Source organism: Ranitomeya variabilis, chromosome 1, assembly GCF_051348905.1.
Source record: "Ranitomeya variabilis isolate aRanVar5 chromosome 1, aRanVar5.hap1, whole genome shotgun sequence".
NCBI classification, from domain to species: Eukaryota; Metazoa; Chordata; class Amphibia; order Anura; family Dendrobatidae; genus Ranitomeya; species Ranitomeya variabilis.
In genome coordinates, this window is record NC_135232.1 from 956,855,822 (window position 1) to 956,879,153 (window position 23,332).

The 23,332-nt window shown below is 43.1% G+C and overlaps 1 protein-coding gene across 2 annotated transcripts in view; it reads right to left on the minus strand.

Annotated features, from left to right (window-relative positions):
* Window positions 1-910: 910 nt before the first annotated feature.
* The window catches only part of SLC10A7 (solute carrier family 10 member 7), a 346,730-nt gene continuing 324,308 nt past the window's right edge, over window positions 911-23,332 (minus strand). For both annotated transcript variants that reach the window (XM_077279290.1, XM_077279289.1), the window contains 2 exons: window positions 6,164-6,309; window positions 911-1,183 (listed from right to left, as the gene is read on the minus strand). In XM_077279290.1, the coding sequence (XP_077135405.1) occupies window positions 1,145-1,183; window positions 6,164-6,309 (185 nt within the window). In that variant the 3' untranslated portion in view covers window positions 911-1,144. The remainder of the gene's footprint in view (window positions 1,184-6,163; window positions 6,310-23,332) is intronic.

Below are 23,332 nucleotides of genomic sequence, written 5' to 3' on the forward strand. Positions count from 1 at the left end.
TTTCGATGGGAGCTCAAAGACGGAAGGGTGAAAGAGGCCTTACTCCTCCGAGAAATGTATAAATAATAAACTGACCATCGGGTGTTATTCTCCTTATCAATGGGGGACATCCTTACAGAAATGGACACTTAACACTGATTGGGCAGTGCTTGTGTAGGGACACATCTTTCTGTCTGACAAGTATACTGGAAGCCTGTAATTGTAAATGTATTCATGCCATTTCAGGAGGAAGGAACAGAGGAATAGCATTATTATTTTGAGAAATTCTACATTAAAGCAGATCTGTCACCAAAATTCACAAAACAAAACAAAAATATTAATAAACAGATCTCTTAGACATGATGAGGCCTACTTAGTTTGAAAATCATGTCAGAATGGCTGTAAAAAGCTTTCTCAAATTCAATCTCCAGCCGTCTAGCCTGACCGACATCTCCTCAGTGTCCCTTCTACATGCCGAAATCTCACACTGCTCTGTATAAGCTGCAACTGTCAGTCAAGCAGGTAGGGTGAAGACTGAATACACTTGGCCTCAGGACCTCTCACTCATGTAGCCATTCTAACACCAGAGTCATCAGTCTGGGAAATCAGTTTAGTAAGGTTTGCAGTTTAATCTGGAGACCGTTAACAGATCCTCATTAAGGGGTTTTAAAAGACTTCTAAGAAATAGGACAAGTGCAAAAAACCCGACGACATTCCGCAATGCAGAAGAAAGCAGCGCCATTCAACCCCTTTAAACATTCAGGAACACTAAAAGGGGCTGACTGTGGTGACAAGAGGAGAGTATGCTTCCATTGGATGTAATGCCGGACATTCCCTTTAAGGGTAAAAAAATGACTATGAAGATTATAATTATTATAATAATCTTACTATAATTATGGTTTTACTGTATTTTGAAAGGATTTGACACATCTACCTCTTGAGATATTTATTTCTCAAATAAAAAAAAATACAAAGATGAGACGGGACATCAACATGGCTTCTTCTTCGTATACTATATAATCACCAAATGCATCCATAAGGCACTTAGTCAGGTCTTTATTTAAAAAAATAAAATATGCATTAAAGCAAATGTTCCCAAACACAAGTCTTTTGCACGATGTTTGTAGGTACAATATTGTACATATTTACACTTCTTACTTCTGTGTTACAATGGGACCTTAGGCTGCCTCGTTAGCTTCAGGGCCTGTAAAATAAAAGCAAAACATATCAGTCATGGTTATAAAAAGGTGGGAAAATAAATATCCACTGACAACCCAACACATAATTAGTTAAACATGTTTCTTCTATTGCCCTTGGCATAGCTTTTCACAAATTATACATTCCTTTTCAGAAGCATTTTTCACTTTAGTACAGGCCTGGATACATAGTATATATGGAGTATAGAATATCTGAAGACCAGAAGTAATATTTCCCCTAATATGGGGTGGTTAACATCTGCCTCATGTGGTTTTTGCCTTCCTCTGGATGATTACATTAGTATTATAGGCTGAACTCAATGGACAGTCCTTTTCAGCATTAGCTGTGTATTCCCATGTCATACAATCAGGGCATATTTGACAAAATGTAAAAAGGACCCTCATCTACAGTACAGAGTAAATGTTTGGACACACCTTCTCATTTAAAGATTTTTCTGTATTTTCATGACTATGAAAATTGTAAATTCACACTGAAGGCATCAAAACTATGAATTAACACATGTGGAATTATATACTTAACAAAAAAGTGTGAAACAACTGAAAATATGTCTTATATTCTAGGTTCTTCAAAGTAGCCACCTTTTGCTTTGATGACTGCTTTGCACACTCTTGGCATTCTCTTGATGAGCTTCAAGAGGTAGCCACCGAAAATGGTCTTCCAACAATCTTGAAGAAGTTCCCAGAGATGCTTAGCACTTGTTGGCCCTTTTGCCTTCACTCTGCGGTCCAGCTCACCTCAAACCATCTCGATTGGGTTCAGGTCTGGTGACTGTGGAGGCCAGGTCATCTGGCGTAGCACCCCATCACTCTCCTTCTTGGTCAAATAGCCCTTACACAGCCTGGAGGTGTGTTTGGGGTCATTGTCCTGTTGAAAAATAAATGATGGTCCAACTAAATGCAAACCGGATGGAATAGCATGCCGCTGCAAGATGCTGTGGTAGCCATGCTGGTTCAGTATGCCTTCAATTTTGAATAAATCCCCAACAGTGTCACCAGCAAAGCACCTCCACACCATCAGACCTCCTCCATGCTTCACGGTAGGAACCAGGCATGTAGAGTCCATCTGTTCACCTTTTCTGCGTCACACAAAGACACGGTGGTTGGAACCAAAGACCTCAAATTTTGACTCATCAGACCAAAGCACAGATTTCCACTGGTCTAATGTCCATTCCTTGTGTTCTTTAGCCCAAACAAGTCTCTTCTGCTTGTTGCCTGTCCTTAGCAGTGGTTTCCTAGCAGCTATTTTACCATGAAGGCCAGCTGCACAAAGTCTCCTCTTAACAGTTGTTGTAGAGATGTGTCTGCTGCTAGAACTCTGTGTGGCATTGACCTGGTCTCTAATCTGAGCTGCTGTTTACCTGCGATTTCTGCGGCTGGTGACTCGGATAAACTTCTCCTCAGAAGCAGAGGTGACTCTTGGTCTTCTTTGCCTGGGGCGGTCCTCATGTGAGCCAGTTTCTTTGTAGCGCTTGATGGTTTTTGCAACTGCACTTGGGGACACTTTCAAAGTTTTCCCAATTTTTCCGACTGACTGACCTTCATTTCTTAAAGTAATGATGGCCACTCGTTTTTCTTTACTGAGCTGTTTTCTTGCCATCATACAAATTCTAACAGTCTATTCAGTAGGACTATCAGCTGTGTATCCACCAGACTCCTGCTCAACACAACTGATGGTCCCAACCCCGTTTATAAGGAAAGAAATCCCACTTATTAAACCTGACAGGGCACACTTGTGAAGTGAAAACCATTTCCGGTGACTACCTCTTGAAGCTCATCAAGAGAATGCCAAGAGTGTGCAAAGCAGTCATCAAAGCAAAAGGTGGCTACTTTGAAGAACCTAGAATATAAGACATATTTTCAGTTGTTTCACACTTTTTTGTTAAGTATATAATTCCACATGTGTTAATTCATGGTTTTGATGCCTTCAGTGTGAATTTACAAATTCCATACTCGTGAAAATACAGAAAAATCTTTAAATGAGGTGTGTCCAAACTTTTGGTCTGTACTGTACATTTCTAAAACATTTCACTACAACATTTTAAAATTTGTTTAGTGACAAAATTTGTACATATTTTTTCTATGTATATGTATTATTTTGTGTAACCTATTGTCCCTCCACAAAGAAGGGAGCGTAAGAAAACAGATGGAAGACAGTCTTTTTATGTGACTGATTGATGTACTGAAGTCAGCTCAGAAATCTAGGAATAAAAGAAGCACTTTTACAATGAAGACGTAACACAGCCCTTTGCGATGTCAAATAAAAATGGTACTTTCTTGATAAAGTCTGGCATTAGTAAACATTCACTTCTTAAGATTTACTTGCACAAAGACTTTCTCTACTTTGAGATTTCAGTCACACTCCAGAAGTAGAAATACAGAATCCAAAGGCTGTAAATATTTAACGTCAGTCCCACATTAACAGTCGGCATAGGTGTCATCGTTGTTTTCAAGAAGCCACAGGGGGCAAAACAATATTACAATATGACAGTGAGGAATTGTTTGTGATTGACTTAATTGCTGGGAAAAAAAATAGATTTCAAAACACTCTTTTGTATGAGAGAAGAGGAAGTATTTAAACAGACACTTTACTTTTTCCACTGACTTTGAAAGCATCAAAAGACTTCTCAAAGAGTTCTCTTATGAAGTCAGACACCATGTTAGCTCAAGTGCACGTCACTGATAAAGTAAGACAGAAAAGAACCTTGTTCTTGTGGCTCAATGAGACTCAGTTAATTGTTAAAGCACATTTCCACTTAAAATGTATCAATATATATTGTTTTTTCCTGAATATTACCTACATTTTATATGTCTATAGCAATAGTGAATTTATGTATTCACACTTTACGTATATTTTAGTGTTTCTAACCTCCCTGAATAAAGGACGAAAGTTAAAAAAAAAAAAAAAATCGTTGCACTTTCACGATGAATAGCTGGAACATGACTACCCAGCACAGCTGATTGTTGCTGTTTAACACCAGGTAAGATGATTTTTAGTCTTCAGTAACTAGATATAATATAGAAAGAGAAAAAAAAAAAGAAGAAAATTTTAACTGTTGAAAAAGTAACACCCCCGCCCCCCAACCCCCCCCCCCCCCCCTGAAGTTTTACCTTTCAAATTGTCTCAAGTAAATAGACTCATATTAATTAATACTGCTAAGTAGGAGTAATATGTTCAGAATGGAGCAGAAAAGGGTCTTTGGACTTCTGGTTGGGTCATTAAAAGGGGTAGTCTAGAACTTTTATATGTATGGCCCATCCTTAGGAAAGAGAATCAATATTAGATCAATGGGGGTGCGCCAACAGACGTCCGAAACCCCTGTCGATCAACTGTTCTTGGACCTGGCTGCATGTGCTCAGTTGTTGAAATGAATAGGCGTGGATCTGCCTATCTACCCCAATGTGGCCACTATTCAGTTGAGAGCTGTGCTTTTCCGTTCTGTAACTGAGCACATCCAGCCGCTCACTGGAAACGTCTAATTGGCGGGGTGCCGGGTGTTGCACTCCCACCAATCTGGTGGTGATGACCTATTCTAAGGGAAGAGTCAGACAACCATAGAACTCAGATGAGGATCACAACGCAATGTTCGGACTGGCCATTGGCTCTCCTGACCCGAGCATGACACCATGTATTTCTATACAGCGGTCACGCGTGGATTAGGAGAGCCAACGGCCAGTCCGAGCATTGCATTGCGCTCCACACAGGGTTCTACGGCCATCTGCCTCTTCCTTAAGGAAAAGCTGTTGATCTAAAAGTACCAGACAACCCCTTTAAAGGCTAAAGTAGTCAACAAATAATGACTGAAAGGTTTTTCTTCTTAACCCTGGCTGAACAATAGCTAATCCATTTTTCTGACAGATGAGCATAAAACCCATAAACAGCTTAGTCATGTAAATTAGCGCTATGATTTTAAATGGAAAGAGAACAATTTTGAGGAAGAAGAATATTGATTTTAATGGAACCAGTTCCCTGACCGTTCCCAATTGCTACTATAGCGGTATGAATGCCAATTTTTGCTTTTTGATCATCTCTTTTATATGACTTTACTAATGATTAACTGTTTTAAATATACACTTTTATTCTGCTGCTCAGTATATGCTAAATGGAGAGGGACTGGGTCAGCGAGGCATCACTTCCCCCATATTAGTCCTGCAAATTGCGGTATAGAGAGCAAGCGAACAGACAAGTGGTTAACTTGAATCACACCTTTTTTCCCCCTTTAATAATGAAGACATAAAACGAATTAAATAAGCATATTTGGTATCGCGATGTCTGTAAAAGTCCAGCTTATCTAACTTACTTATCTCGTATGATAAACTTTGTATTGAAAAAAAAAATTGAAATGGCAGAATTGCATTTTTTTTCCTTTTTTTAGTCAACATACCTCACTAAAAATTTGCAACAAAAAGTGATCAAAATGTCTTACGTAGCCAAAATGATATAAAATAAAGAAGGGGAGGAAAAACCAAAACTAAAAATGCCGAGGGGTGAAGAGGTTAAAGACTATAGACACTAGACAAATAATACAATTGTTACTTATGTTCGTGGTTGCTTCTGTAAAGAAAAGTTTCAGTACATTTTAGACTGCACGACCTTCTCCTAGATTCAGACTTCCGACGTTATATCATGCTGGATGTCAGGTCTGTGTCCTGGATGCGTTGGTCTTCAATGGTTCTCCAGGGTCAGTGCATCTTCAACCCCCCTGCTGACTGTGCTGGTGTAGTTGGGACTTCAGATCCATGTGTTCATATGCCTGCTGCCTTCACATGCTTCATACACAAGCCCGGCTTTATTCCCATAGGTTTGCCAAGTCTGTAATGCACACTACCTAGAATGTTGCCTGATTTTGCATTTAAAGAGCAATCAGTGCTGATGCGTTCATAGCCCTAAACACCGTCAACAATCACTTGCACTACTTCAGTACCAGAACGCTCTGACCGTGCCATTAGCAATAAGCCGTGCACATTACCTTTTGTCTGGAAAGCATCCAGGATTTTATTGTTGGCACTAACACGCTCCCAAGTAGAATCTGAGCCGGGTGATAAATCAGCAAGGGAACAGATATTAATGAGAGATGCTCATATCCCGCAAACACAATCTTCAGCATTGGAATACCTGGAGACAAAGACAATTCTATTACTTATCTGAAAATGAACACTTACTATTTATCTCCCACAACATACATCACATCAGGTCAGAGATCAGTCAGGTATGTATAAGCAGATCATGTAGAACAATATCATCTACTCTACTATTATGCAATATCTCAAGTACTTCATATTTCTCACAATAGAAACAAAGGGGCAAATTTATCAAGATGAAAGGTCCGCTAGAGTAAGATGTGCCACATTCCATAAGCATGCGCCTCTTTATGAATTTGGAGCATATTTTAGAGGCCGTGCACCAGAGCAAGACATGTACTCCACTTACAGCAGGCAATACATTTGTTTGATTAATTTGTTAGTTGCGCTCGGCCCCACTCCTCAGTGCTATGTTCTGCTCAAGTTTCTAGTATGATTTGTGAAAAACTTGTAACGTTTGAAACATTTTTATGGCAAGAATTCTGTTTTAAAGTGTTCGATGAATAAGCACCAAAATATTCAATGGTAATAAAAAAAATAGAAGTTCAGATGGAATATATACTTTACCATTAATCTTTGGTGGGACAGAAGTTCTGTGACCTTGTAGGACATACAGGTAGATTGGTAGTTATGCTGTTTGTGGTTCATACAAATATATTTCTTAGTGTAGCAAGTTAATGACAAGTGGTTATAAGTGTGTGGGTAGATTTCTGGTAAAAGGTGCTTGTCTAATTCACAGTTGCCCTGCAGTTTTGGAGGAAAAAGGATGATGGAAAAAAAAAAGGTTTGATTTCTACAACGCTATGAACTAGCGCGGGTGAAATGAATGATGCGTGAAACTATAGCCTCTCACAACACTCTCTGGATGACAGAAAAGTAGAGCACAAATATCCGTGAATAAAAACCTCTCCCGGTAACACATTTCAGCAAATGCGAGGCTACAGGTCTCTTCATCTGGCTATCGCTGGAGCAGTAGAAATGAAGCAGACTAATTTTAATGCTCTAAAGGTAGGGACTCTAAGTCACTATGGTTGAAAGACTCTGACGAGACACTATGAGATGGCATTTGACTTTATGGAGGCGCGCATTTAGAGGAACTTTAAGCTGTCATGCCGAAAAGTGTTTATAAAACATTAATCAAAAAATGCCTCTTTAATACAATGCATTGTCTGAAAGATGTTAGGAGGCACACATTGCAAATGGATTCTTCTCTGACTAAAGTCATTTCTCTCCAAACAGATTTTCCCAATGCTATCGCAGGATACAGCCCTGACAGAGCACTTCCCAGCACATTACTACCTGCTTGGAGCACTGGGGAAATCACTAATGTACAGCCTGCCATCTTTTCCATGTCACACATGACACATTTGTCTAAAATTACCCAACAGAGTTTGACACTGCAGTATAATCCATAAGCAGGTCTCTCCGCTGGCATCTGCCAAGTAAGGCCTTCAAGTGCTTATTTTCTTCTAACAAGACAGTACTAGAAATCTTTTATCTCACACTGAGGGGGACTGGAACTTCCATCTCATTTGTATGAGCTCTAAGAAAGGAACATTTCCGTGTGAACATTAAAGGGAATCTGTCAGCATGATTTCACCTCGCAAACTGTTTCTACGCACAAGTAGCTCTGGTATAGTCGAGTCCATCCATACCTTTACCTAGCCAGTCTGTTCCTCTGTCACCCAGGAATCTGCATTTGAATCAATAAGAACATGAAGTTGAAGTGCTTGGGACTTGTGAAAACACTACCAGAGCCTTTGACGCTCCAGTTCTCTTTCTCTGCCAGCCTCACGTACAGCTCTTTTGCTGTCATAGCCAGTAATGTGACCCCATACCATTAGAGAGGCAGGCTGATGAACTGTGCACTGTACCAGGCTGGACGATCCTCCTCCTGCTGGACACGTCGGCTGTGGTACCCTTAAAGAATTTCAACATTTTTATTCATCTGAACACGGAACATTTTTCCATTTCGCCTCAGTCAAGTTTAAAGAATATATGGCCCAAAGAAGCCAGCAGCATGTCAGGACTATTTTGATATGTGGCTTCTTCTTTGCATGGTAGAGTTGTAACTTGCATTTGTAGATTGCATGGCAAACTGTTCGCAGATAATGATTTCAGGAAGTAATCCTGAGCCCATGCAAAGGTTTGCATGACAAGATGATCCACATTTTTAATGCAGGGCCGATTTATCATGAGCATCCAATATTGACTGCCAGCCTTGTCACTTGTGAATACAGATTTCCCCAGAATCTTGGAATCTTATGTCACTATTATGTACTGTAGATGGTGCAATTTTATGTTGAGGAACATTTTACTGAAATTGTTTCACAATTTTTAAACGTAGTTCACAGAATAGCGAGTGTGACCATCACTGCTTCTGAGAGACTGTTTCTCTAAGGCTAGGTTCACATTGCGTTAGGGCAATCCGTTTAGCGCTAGCGGATTGCGCTAACGCAATGTATTTGTAGGGGCCGCGTTTAGGGGTCACGCTAACGTCCCCGCTCTCGCAGATCCCCGATCTGGGAGAGCGGGGAACGGACCTCGGGCGCGCCGTGGACGCTGCAAGCAGCATCCGAGGCGCGCCACAAAAGAACGGCACATCGCTAGCGCGAGCCGAAAAAGGCACGCGCTAGCAATGCGCTTCAGGCTGAAACAACATTGCTGTCAATGGGTGCGCTAACGGACCCGTTGCACGGCGTTAATTGCGACATTTTCGCCGTGCAACGCTGTCCGTTAGCGATCACCCACTAACGCAATGTGAACCTAGCCTTAAATGCTCTATTTATACAGACATGTGACTTGGTTGAAAACTCACGCTCTAGCTGTTTTTCACTATTATCCCTTTTACAGCCTTTTGTTAATGCGGTCACCAATTTCTAAAAGAGTTAATATTTTCTGTCATGTTCTCAATGGCAAGAGAACATAGCATAAGTATATATAGGAACTAGCTCTTGGAAGATGGGAACTGAGCTGACCATGAACTAAACCTAATGCACAACTAGCAGTGGCCGGGTAGCATGCCTACGTTGATTCTAGATGCCCAGCACCAGCCGGAGGACTAAATAATGCTAGCAGAGGAAAATATTAGTCCTAGCTCACCTCTAGAGAAATACCCCGAAAGGAGACAGAGGCCCCCCACATGTATTGGCGGTGAATTAAGATGAAATAACAAACGTAGTATGAAAATAGGTTTAGCAAATTTGAGGTCCACTTACTACATAGCAGAAGACAGAAAGGACACTTTCATGGTCAGCTGAAAACCCTATCAAAACACCATCCAGAAATTACTTTAAAACTCTGGCATTAACTCATAACACCAGAGTGGCAATTCCTGTTCACAAGAGCTTTCCAGACACAGTAACTTAACTTCAGCTGTGAACTGGAACAAAAATGCAAAAACAAACATGGACAAGAGTCCAACTTATCTAGTAGTTGTCTAGGAGCAGGAACAAGCACAGAGAGGCTTCTGATAACATTGTTGACCGGCAAGCAACTAACAGAGCAGCAAGGTTATATAGCGACTCCCACATCTTGATGGGAACAGGTGAACAGAGAAGATGACAACACCAGTTCAATTCCACCAGTAGCCACCGGGGGAGCCCAGAATCCAAATTCACAACAGTACCCCCCCCTCAAGGAGGGGGCACCGAACCCTCACCAGAACCACCAGGGCGATCAGGATGGGCCCTATGGAAGGCACGAACCAGATCAGAGGCATGAACATCAGATGCATTCACCCAAGAATTATCCTCCTGGCCGTATCCCTTCCACTTGACCAGATACTGGAGTCTCCGTCTGGAAACACGAGAGTCTAAGATTTTCTCCACAACGTACTCCAACTCACCCTCAACCAACACCGGAGCAGGAGGCTCAACGGAAGGCACAACCGGTACCTCATACCTGCGCAATAATGACCGATGAAAAACGTTATGAATAGAAAAGGATGCAGGGAGGTCCAAACGGAAGGAAACAGGGTTAAGAATCTCCAATATCTTATACGGGCCGATGAACCGAGGCTTAAACTTAGGAGAAGAGACCCTCATAGGGACAAACCGAGAAGACAACCACACCAAATCCCCAACACAAAGCCGAGGACCAACACGACGGTGGCGGTTGGCAAAAAGCTGAGTCTTCTCCTGGGACAACCTCAAATTGTCCACCACCTGCCCCCAGATCTGATGCAATCTCTCCACCACAGCATCCACTCCAGGACAATCCGAAGTTTCCACCTGACCAGAGGAAAATCGAGGATGAAACCCCGAATTACAGAAAAACGGGGACACCAAAGTGGCAGAGCTGGCCCGATTATTGAGAGCGAACTCTGCCAATGGCAAAAAAGCAACCCAATCATCCTGGTCAGCAGACACAAAACACCTCAGATATGTCTCCAGGGTCTGATTAGTCCGCTCGGTCTGGCCATTCGTCTGAGGATGGAAAGCGGACGAAAAAGATAAATCTATGCCCATCCTAGCACAGAATGCCCGCCAAAATCTAGACACGAATTGGGTCCCTCTGTCAGAAATGATATTCTCAGGAATACCATGCAAACGAACAACATTTTGAAAAAACAGAGGAACCAACTCGGAAGAAGAAGGCAACTTGGGCAGAGGAACAAAATGGACCATCTTAGAGAAACGGTCACACACCACCCAGATGACAGACATCTTCTGAGAAACAGGCAGATCTGAAATAAAATCCATCGAGATGTGCGTCCAAGGCCTCTTAGGAATAGGCAAGGGCAACAATAATCCACTAGCCTGAGAGCAACAAGGCTTGGCCCGAGCACAAACGTCACAAGACTGCACAAAGCCTCGCACATCTCGTGACAGGGAAGGCCACCAGAAGGACCTTGCCACCAAATCCCTGGTACCAAAAATGCCAGGATGACCTGCCAACGCAGAAGAATGAACCTCAGAGATGACTCTACTGGTCCAATCATCAGGAACAAACAGTTTATCAGGTGGGCAACGATCCGGTCTATCCGCCTGAAACTCCTGCAAGGCCCGCCGCAGGTCTGGAGAAACGGCTGACAATACCACTCCATCCTTAAGGATACCTGTGGGCTCAGAGTTACCAGGCGAGTCAGGCTCAAAACTCCTAGAAAGGGCATCCGCCTTAACATTCTTAGAACCCGGTAGGTATGACACCACAAAATTAAACCGAGAGAAAAATAATGACCAGCGCGCCTGTCTAGGATTCAGGCGCCTGGCGGTCTCAAGATAAATCAAGTTTTTGTGGTCAGTCAATACCACCACCTGATGTCTGGCCCCCTCAAGCCAATGGCGCCACTCCTCAAAAGCCCACTTCATGGCCAAAAGCTCCCGATTCCCAACATCATAATTCCGCTCAGCGGGCGAAAATTTACGGGAAAAGAAGGCACAAGGCCTCATCACGGAGCAGTCAGAACTTTTCTGCGACAACACTGCCCCAGCTCCGATCTCAGAAGCGTCGACCTCAACCTGAAAAGGTAGAGCAACATCAGGCTGACGCAACACAGGGGCAGAGGAAAAACGGCGCTTAAGCTCCCGAAAGGCCTCCACAGCGTCAGGGGACCAATCAGCAACATCAGCACCCTTCTTAGTCAAATCGGTCAATGGCTTAGCAATATCCGAAAAACCAGCAATAAATCGACGATAAAAGTTAGCAAAGCCCAAAAATTTCTGAAGACTCTTAAGAGAAGAGGGCTGCGTCCAATCACAAATAGCTTGAACCTTGACAGGATCCATTTCAATGGAAGAGGGAGAAAAAATATATCCCAAAAAGGAAATCCTCTGTACCCCCAAAACACACTTAGAACCCTTCACACACAAAGAATTAGACCGCAAAACCTGGAAAACCCTCCTGACTTGCTGGACATGAGAGTCCCAGTCATCCGAAAAAATCAGAATATCATCTAGATACACAATCATAAATTTATCCAAATAATCGCGAAAAATATCATGCATAAAGGACTGGAAAACTGACGGAGCATTTGAAAGACCAAAAGGCATCACTAAATACTCAAAGTGGCCCTCGGGCGTATTAAATGCGGTTTTCCACTCATCCCCCTGCCTGATTCGCACCAAATTATACGCCCCACGAAGGTCAATCTTAGAGAACCACTTGGCCCCCTTTATGCGAGCAAACAAATCAGTCAGCAACGGCAATGGGTATTGATATTTTACAGTGATTTTATTCAAAAGCCGATAATCGATACATGGTCTCAAAGAGCCGTCTTTTTTTGACACAAAGAAAAAACCGGCTCCTAAGGGAGATGACGATGGACGAATATGTCCCTTTTCCAAAGACTCCTTTATATATTCTCGCATAGCAGCATGTTCAGGCACAGACAGATTAAATAAACGACCCTTTGGGTATTTACTACCCGGGATTAAATCTATGGCACAATCGCACTCTCGGTGCGGAGGTAATGAAACAAGCTTGGATTCTTCAAAGACGTCACGATAGTCAGACAGGAACTCAGGAATTTCAGAGGGAATAGATGATGAAATAGAAACCACAGGTACATCCCCATGAGCCCCCTTACATCCCCAGCTCAACACAGACATAGCTTTCCAGTCGAGGACTGGGTTGTGAGATTGCAGCCAAGGCAATCCTAGCACCAAATCATCATGTAGATTATGCAGCACCAGAAAGCGAATAATCTCCTGGTGATCCGGATTAATACGCATAGTTACTTGTGTCCAGTATTGTGGTTTATTATTAGCCAATGGGGTGGAGTCAATCCCCTTCAGAGGAATAAGAGTCTCCAAAGGCTCTAAATCATACCCACAGCGTTTGGCAAAGGACCAATCCATAAGACTCAAAGCGGCGCCAGAGTCGACATAGGCGTCCGTGGTAATAGATGACAAAGAGCAAATCAGGGTCACAGGTAGAATAAACTTAGACGGTAAGGTGCAAATGGAAACAGATTTATCAAGCTTTTTAGTGCGCTTAGAGCATGCTGATATAACATGAGTAGAATCACCACAATAGAAACACAACCCATTTTTCCGTCTAAAATTCTGCCGCTCGCTTCGGGACAGAATTCTATCACACTGCATACTCTCTGGCGACTTCTCAGTGGACACCGCCAGATGGTGCACTGGTTTGCGCTCCCGCAAACGCCTATCGATCTGAATAGCCATTGTCATGGACTCATTCAGACCCGCAGGCACAGGGAACCCCACCATAACATCCTTAATGGCATCAGAGAGACCCTCTCTGAAAGTCGCCGCCAGGGCGCACTCATTCCACTGAGTAAGCACAGACCATTTACGGAATCTTTGACAGTAAATTTCCGCTTCATCTTGCCCCTGAGATAGGGACATCAAAGTTTTTTCTGCCTGAAGCTCCAAATGAGGTTCGTCATAAAGCAACCCCAAGGCCAGAAAAAACGCATCCACATTGAGCAACGCAAGATCCCCTGGTGTCAATGAAAAAGCCCAGTCTTGAGGGTCGCCCCGGAGCAAGGAAATCACAATCCTGACCTGCTGTGCAGGGTCTCCGGCAGAGCGAAATTTCAGGGACAAAAATAATTTGCAATTATTTCGAAAATTCTGAAACCCAGATCTATTCCCCGAGAAAAATTCCGGCAAAGGAATTCTCGGCTCAGATACAGGTGCATGACAAACAAAGTCTTGCAAATTTTGTACCTTCGTGGCGAGATTATTCAAACCTGCAGTTACACTCTGAAGATCCATTACAAACAGGTGGACACAGAGCCATTCAAAGATTAGAAGGAAAAAAAAAAAAAAAAATTCTCAGCAGACTTCTTATTTCTCTCCTTTCTCAGCCAAGGATTTTAACCCTTTAGTGGGCCGGTCAAACTGTCATGTTCTCAATGGCAAGAGAACATAGCATAAGTATATATAGGAACTAGCTCTTGGAAGATGGGAACTGAGCTGACCATGAACTAAACCTAATGCACAACTAGCAGTGGCCGGGTAGCATGCCTACGTTGATTCTAGATGCCCAGCACCAGCCGGAGGACTAAATAATGCTAGCAGAGGAAAATATTAGTCCTAGCTCACCTCTAGAGAAATACCCCGAAAGGAGACAGAGGCCCCCCACATGTATTGGCGGTGAATGAAGATGAAATAACAAACGTAGTATGAAAATAGGTTTAGCAAATTTGAGGTCCACTTACTACATAGCAGAAGACAGAAAGGACACTTTCATGGTCAGCTGAAAACCCTATCAAAACACCATCCAGAAATTACTTTAAAACTCTGGCATTAACTCATAACACCAGAGTGGCAATTCCTGTTCACAAGAGCTTTCCAGACACAGTAACGAAACTTCAGCTGTGAACTGGAACAAAAATGCAAAAACAAACATGGACAAGAGTCCAACTTATCTAGTAGTTGTCTAGGAGCAGGAACAAGCACAGAGAGGCTTCTGATAACATTGTTGACCGGCAAGCAACTAACAGAGCAGCAAGGTTATATAGCGACTCCCACATCTTGATGGGAACAGGTGAACAGAGAAGATGACAACACCAGTTCAATTCCACCAGTAGCCACCGGGGGAGCCCAGAATCCAAATTCACAACAATTTTCAAATGAGGTTGTAGACAGTTTTACCCCTGAAGGTGGTGAATGGCCGGGCCAATTTTTACAATTCTGACCACTGTCACTTTCTGTGGTTATAACTCTGGATCGCTTCAACAGATCCGTGATTCTTAGGAAGTTTTTTCATGACATATGGTACTTCATGACAGTGGTAAAAATTCTTCTATATGACTTGTGTTTATTTGTGAAAAGCAATGAAAATTTGGCAAACATTTTGAAAATTTTCCAATTTTCAAACTTTGAATTTTTATGCCCTTAAATCACAGATATGTCACACAAAATAGTTAATAAATAACATTTCCCACAAGTTTACTTTACATCAGCACAATTTTGGAACAAGACTTTTGTTTGCTAGGACGTTAGAAGGGCTAAACGTTGAACAGAGATTTTTCATTCTTCCAACAAAATTTACAAAACCATTTTTTTTGTTTTTTTAGGTAGCACATAACATTTGAAGTCACTTTGAGGGGTCTATATGACAGAAAATACACAAAAGTGACACCATTCTAAAAACTGCACCCCTTAAGGTGCTCAGAGCCACATTCAAGAAGTTTATTAACCTTTCAGGTGTTTCACAGGAATTTTTGCAATGTGGAAAAAAGTTAAATGTTCATTGGACAGTGAAGAAATAATAACTACATTTTTACCACCAAAATTTTGTTTTAAACTGAGATTTTACATTTTCACACAAGAAGTGGGTAAAAATTGCACCATAATTTGTACCACAACTTCTACAGAATGTGGCAATACCCCAGACAGGGGCGTAACTACCGCGGTCGCAGCGGTCGCCATTGCGACCGGGCCCCGCAGGTCAGGGGCCCCGGGCCGGCAGGTCTGAGCAGGGCCAGGCTGGCCATCGGGCACTTCTGGCAAATGCCAGAAGAGCCGATGCCAGTAGTGGGCCGCTGCACTGTTCCTCCCCCGGAACCCCCCCAGTGCCGCCGCCGCATTTAACTATACCGGCGTCTATGACACCGGTATAGGTCAATGCAATGATGGGAGGAGAGAGCGTCACCTGACGCTTCCTCTCCCAACATTCCCCGCTCTGCCTCTGACAGTACACTGCGAGTGCGCGATGACGTCATATCATCGCGCACCTGCAGTGTCCTGGGCAGACTGCAGCCGCCAGGAGCAGCGCGGGCAAAAGGAAAGGTGAGGAGAGTTTTTTTTTTTTTTTCTTTTTAACCGGACTGTGGGGCCATTATCGGGGGGGGGGGGGGGGGGATGAGATGAGATGTGGGCTGTGCTCTATATACCCCTGTGCGGGCTGTGCTGTATATATCCCTGTGCGGGCTCTGCTGTATATACCCCTGTGGGGGCTGTGCTGTATATATCCCTGTGCGGGCTCTGCTGTATATATCCCTGTGCGGGCTCTGCTGTATATACCACTGTGCGGGCTCTGCTGTATATACCACTGTGCGGGCTCTGCTGTATATACCACTGTGCGGGCTCTGCTGTATATAACACTGTGCGGGCTGTGCTCTATATACCACTGTGCGGGCTCTGCTGTATATAACACTGTGCGGGCTGTGCTGTATATACCACTGTGCGGTCTGTGCTGGATATACCACTGTGCGGTCTGTGCTGGATATACCACTGTGCGGTCTGTGCTGGATATACCACTGTGAGGGCTGTGCTGGATATAGCACTGTGCGGTCTGTGCTGGATATACCACTGTGCGGTCTGTGCTGGATATACCACTGTGCGGTCTGTGCTGGATATACCACTGTGAGGGCTGTGCTGGATATACCACTGTGCGGTCTGTGCTGGATATACCACTGTGCGGTCTGTGCTGGATATACCACTGTGAGGGCTGTGCTCTATATACCCCCTGTGCTGGCTGTGCTGTATATACCCCTGTGCGGGCTGTGCTGTATATACCCCTGTGCGGGCTGTGCTGTATATACCCCTGTGCGGGCTGTGCTGGATATACCACTGTGAGGGCTGTGCTGGATATACCACTGTGCGGTCTGTGCTGGATATACCACTGTGCGGTCTGTGCTGGATATACCACTGTGCGGTCTGTGCTGGATATACCACTGTGCGGGCTGTGCTGGATATACCACTGTGCGGGCTGTGCTGGATATACCACTGTGCGGGCTGTGCTGGCACCCAACACCATGTTGCAGTGCAGGAGATTCCTGCAACAGTCCGAGGCGTATCTAGGGGAAGCGGGGCGGGGGAAGGTGGGGGGGTTGCGGGGGCGGGGGAAGGTGGGGGGGTAGGGGGGGGGCCCCATTTGGAAGTTCGCACCGGGGCCCATAACTTTGTAGTTACGCCACTGACCCCAGATATGGCTGTACAGTAATACTTAGCTATAAGGAGAGACTTGGAAGGGACGGAGCGCTATATGCCTCCTCGAGAGCAGTTTTTCCTAGAACAGTTTGCGGACTCCATATACAGAACCCCCAATTGGTAGAAGAGCAGAATCACCCTTCAAGTGTCCCTATTTTGTAAATTATACCCCTTTGGGAATTTATCAACAAGTGTAGTGCCGATTTTGACTCCATGGGTATTTTCCAGAAGCAAGCAACAATGAATGTTGCCGAATGAAAATTGTAAACTGCTGTTGTAGTGACCAGTACGCTGTAGTGACCATAGTATGTTGCCGAATGAAATTCACGGTGCGGGGTCTCCGATGCAAGGGCAAAGAGGCTGTCATCCCTCTGCCTGCTTCTGGAATGCCGGGATCGCATTCTATCGCAGCATTTAGGGGGTTAACGTGCCGGAAGCAGGGCATGACAGCTCCTGGCACTTAGTGTCGGGTGTCAGAATCAGCTGACACCCAGTGGCGATGGCGCACACACAGCCTATGTGAGCGCCTGATAGCCTAGACGTAATAATCCGTCCCTGGTCAATAAGGCCAGGGTACATGGACGTATTATTATATACTATGTCAGAAAGGGGTTAAAGTTGTCTGCAAAGGACAATTATCTCTTTTCCACATGCAATATTTGTCTGGTCGCTGGGGGCCACACCACTGTAATCCCCTAGACTAAACAGACAGTTCATGAGTCGCCAGTCTCCCAGAGTGAGTGGTGGTTCTAACATGAGTGGTGGCAGCTCCACTGAAATTCTTTAAGGCCATTTTCACATGTCCGTGAAATAAAGGCCGCGCTCGGATCGCAAAAGGCAGTTCAAGCGCTTTCTGATCAGAGTACACTCCGTGTTTCACGGCCATGTGAAACCAGCCTTACTGATGACAGCAGAATAACATTCCATCAGCCCCCAAAACATTGAATGAAACCGCAAGACGCATGCTCAATTATTCCACAATTCACAATCCTCTAAACTGCCTGAGCACTGGAACCCTGTCCATGTATTTGACAGGTGTCCTAGTTGTGGTATCCCTAGCATCCCAAGCAAACTTTCATCAATAATTCTGTTAATAGGTGAAAGTTCTTTATTGTACCCCTTTGAGGTCATACGAATTAATCTGGAAGAAAATACTCCTGCAACTTTTTAAGACGTTAATGTCATTATTCTGGTTGTAATATATACAGAGAGGCTCAGAGTTTCCTAATGGTTATTTCCATGGCTACAACCAAGAATTTAGTAAAAACAAATTAACAGTAAGTTCACATTTATTAAGGGGGTTATCCGGGACCAATTTTTTTTTTCTTTTTTTACTATGGGCCTAAGAACTAACAGGCAGGTAGTTGCTAACTACCTGCCTATTGCCGACCCCTACTAGCTCAAAGTTATCCTTGAAGACATGTATGGTACATGTGTAAAGAAAGCTACACACGCTTTTACCACTGGAAGCAATCTCACTTTGAGCTTAGGACTATAGCATGATATGTAAAGGAACATCGTGCCAGCAATTCTGCGATTTCCACTTATGTCACGCCAGCAGAGCAGCTGCTTCTCTTCCGTTCTGCTGAAGGTGCGTGGCTGTTGATGTCATGCTGATTGACAGCCTGCTCCCCACTATCTAGCTGTGAGAAGCTGGCTATCAATCAGCATGATGCTGGCAGTCATGCCCCTTTGACAGAGCAGCCCATAAGAGGAAGAGATGCTCCGTTGACTTAAAGCAGCATAATTGCAGACAGGAACTGTCTGTGACTGCTCTGAGCCGGCACCGGGTAGAAGTGGCAAAAAAAAAAAAGTTAAATAATTTTTTTTTTTCAAGATTGGAAGTTTGTAGGCCAGTCTTAAGGAGGGTTGTGCTGGAGTAAGACGCGCCAAATACATTTAGAGATGTATGTCTTCTAATGAATTTGGCACATCTAACAATTGCTGTTCGGCTTTGAATTGATACTCCATCTGGGGTAAAGCATACATTTCTGGCATAATTTGTGCTACTCTAGTGGCGTAACTTATGAGTGTGTTGGGTGGGCTTCTCCATTGCCTAACCCAACTCCATCAAGTTTGGCGGAACTGGCCAGGACTGGTGTAAACACCAAAAGCTGCCAACAGTTTACACAAATTTGAATTTTGAAAAAGTTCTCTGGCATGTTAAATAGTTTTATCAATCCTCCTAATCCATTTATATGTCACTGTAGGTCATAGAAAGTTGAGTAAAATGATACCTTGATATCTGCAATCCACTCTCTTATTTCCAAGAAAGCCACATTTTTCTAAATATGTAAATGAACTGTTAGATATATGGGCCAGAGATCTATGACCTCCCCACAAATCTGTCTTCAAAACTTATTTTAAATCACAGGGGGCATTACCAGTGTGAGATATGTAGATCAGGAGAGCAGACTGTCAGCCATTACATGTCTCACACTGGTAATGCCCACTTTCATTGAAAATAAGCTATGGTAAGAGATTCTCATGGAGACCCATGTTCCGTCCATAGATCTTAACAGGTCATTTAAATATAAAGAAAATGTGGATTACTCTGGAATAAAACATCAGGTTGCAAGATATTAAGGTATAATTTTATTAAACTTTATATGACCTACATGCCCATATAGACCGCTTAGGAGTGTTGAGCCTAATGACAGATTTCCTTTAATGAATCTGGTATACCTTAGTGTGCCCTACCTTCTTTATGGCCCTACCAGTCTTAATGAATCGGGGTCAATGAATTACTTGAGAGTAGCATGTACATGTATTCTCTTCATGACATTTTTCTGTAATTACTAGGATCTAGATATCAAAGTTCAAAAATCACTCTTAGTCTACAGTTCAGATTTATTTCTGAAAACTTCTCCACGAATCTAAGGTAATAGGTGGAGGGGATGAGAGTTTAATGAAGAGTGGAGGTTAACTCAGTTTAAATAACAGGGGTTATGTATAACAACATTGCTTTAGTGACTGTGGATTACATTACTAATGTAACTTTTGCACTGTTATAAAGTTTTTATTGTCAGTTTATACAAAAGTTTTAGTTTTTTTTTTTTAAATCAAGAAAAAAGTAAAAAAAAAAAAATCACATTTCATAGTAAAGATTTTTTTCGTCAGCCTATGTGTAGTCATAGGCCAATTCACTACTGAACTAAGTTTCAATACATATGCTATCAGAGGCTACTAGAGCGCTATCTACCTCATAATGGAAACAATCTCTATCACCCACACTCACTGGCTAAAATATTTATAGTGACATTCTTTTAAAATTAAGCCTCATGAGAGGACATGTTACAGGAACTTAGCTTTACTGGTTTACACATAAAAACACCACCACAGAGCATACATGGTCAATAAATTGAGCTCTTAAAGGGAACCTGTTACCAGAAAAAACTCTGCAGATATGAGGTTAATCTGCGGGGTAATCGCGTTACGTAACTGCCCGGCGCCTGCACTTAGCCGAACGCTGCTGGGAGTCATTGCTCTGAGTATACAGAGAGCGGCTGTAGTTGCGCCCCCTGCACTGATTGACACTCGCTCTGCATTGGGCCGGCTGTCAGTCGGGGCAGGAGGCGAGGTTACAGCCGCCTCTCTCTATACTAGCAATGACTGAACCAGCGCTGGCACCGACCCTGTGACTGAAACCAGAACGCTGAAGGGAGAATAAAGTTAATTTCCTCCCTGCAGCATTCAGATAAGTGCAGGCGCCAGGCAGGTTAATGCCATTAACCTGCAGATTAACCCATATCTGCGGGTTAATAGTGCTTTTTTTTGGTGATAGGTTCCCTTTAAGTGCCAAGTCTAAATTGTATTTTTAAATTGCACCAGTTTTGGGTACATTCCGCTTAGAATACTGTTAATACCTCTTAGAGAGATAAAGAATGTGAAAACAAAAAAAAAATACGAGTCTGCTAATGTATGTGTATTTTTAATTTGACACGGTTGACTTTGTGCTGTGTCTTGCATGCAATTCTCAATGAATATCAATTCCAATCGGCACTCAAAGTCTGTGGTGCTCGTGTCTAGGGTCGATATCACATTTCAAATTGGAAGAGAAAATCGGCACTCACTTGTAAATTTGGAGAATTCGTAGACTTTTATTCCATATTCTTCAGAATACAAATGTAATGCATTTCTGCAATAACACAAGCCTTTTCAAAGACTGTTTGAAAAATGCTTGTGTTCAAGCCAAAACACCTTACAGTTGTAATCTGAAGAATAAGGAATAAACATAAAATTCTGCAAATTTACGAGTGGTAATTTTCCTAAATAATATCATTACCAAATAATTAAGGTTTTTTAATTTTTAGCATTTACTTGTATAGTGCCATCTTATTCCACAGCACTTTACAGAACAGTTTCACTACGTTTGCTGAATAATAGAACATTTCATGGAACAAAAACAGTTTTTAATATTTATGCATCCAATTTTTTGTGGGGTGAGTCACAATTTATAACCATTTTGGCACATAAAGAAAACCTTTCATTAGTTTGAGCATGTTGAACTGGCCACATCATAAAATAGTAGCTGCAGAGCTGAATAAATCATAGGCCCAGTTTCAAAGTGTTTACGCCAGACGAAACACTAAATAGGCAAAAATCCAAGGTTTTGCAAACATTTTGACACTTTTGAAGTTTTTCCTTCAGTTTCATCCCATTTCTGTGGAGCTGGAGTGGGACAAGATTTAGTGATGTGCATCTAATATATGAGTTGCGGCATAATTTACTCCACAATTCTGATTTGTGATAAGGCCTATGGAGGCTCATACCACTTTAAAGAGGCGCCAAATTCGTTAAGAGACGCATGCCTCTTAATGAATCAGGTGCATCCTACTCATACATGTCCCTCATCAACACTAGCGAGAACACCACCAGTCTTAGGCTGGTTTCACATTTGCGTTTGTTGCCACAGCGTTTGTACCGCATATAAACGCATGCGTCGTGTTTTCCTATATTTAACATTAAAAACGCATGCGTTTTTTTTTGTTCGCGTTTTGCCGCGTTTGACGATGCATGCGTCGTCTCGTCGTTTGCGGCTTGGCGCGGAAATGCAACATGTAGTAATTTCTGGAGGTGTCTATTTGCTGCCAGGAAACGCATGCGGTCGATTGCGCAAGGATTGCGACCAAAAAACGCATTGCTGTCTATGTAAATGCATGCGTTTTTTAGCACATGCGTTTGGTTGCGTTTTTGAACGCATGCGTTTCAATTGAGAAAAACATGTCTAGACACTGATAAGCCACCCCCCACCATCAAGGTGATAAAAGGGAAGGTGTGGACAGTTGCAGGTCACTTCTCACCAGACAGCCAAGCCGAGCAGACGGACCACAGTGGACAGCCAAGCAGAGCAGACGGCCCACAGCGGACAGCCAAGCAGAGCGGACAGCCAAGCAGAGCAGACGGCCCACAGCGGACAGCCAAGCAGAGCAGACGGACCACAGCGGACAGCCAAGCAGAGCAGACGACCCACGGCGGACAGCAAAGCTGAGCAGACGGACGACAGCACCTTGGAGCAAACAAGCCTCAGAACAATGTGAGGAACTCTCTGCCGTATGATGTTGTAATGAGTGATTCATTAATTAAATTTAAGAGGGGACTGGATAAAAAAATTCCTTCCTTGATAAGGTGTTGATCCAGGGAACTAGTCTGATTGCCGTATGTGGAGTCAGGAAGGAATTTTTTTCCCCATGGTGGAGTTACTCTTTGCCACATGGGGTTTTTTTGCCTTCCCCTGGATCAACATGTTAGGGCATGTTAGGTTAGGCTATGGGTTGAACTAGATGGACTTACAGTCTTCCTTCAACCTTAATAACTATGTAACTATGTATATCCTAGCCAATGCCTTTATTTTCTATTTTCTGTCTCTACATGTCCTAATTTCTGCAATTTCTTTCTTTCTACATGCATCAGAATGTCTTCGGATTCTTCATCTGGTGAGGAGTTTCGGCCAGGACAGTCGGAAGTGGAGCATGTCAGTGAGGTGAGTAGTTGCCTCGTCAGATTGGTAAGTATTCACTGTCACATCGACACATGTGACAATTTAAATTTTTCTTTTTTTAGAGCTCTTATTCTACTGCGGCAGAGACAGGGCAGGAGCAGCGGAGTCAAGGTCCGGTGGAAAGACGGCAGCAGGTACGTATACAAGGCTGACTGTCCTCAGTGTAATGTTCTTGAATCTTCCTTTCTTTCCATTCTTATTTATTT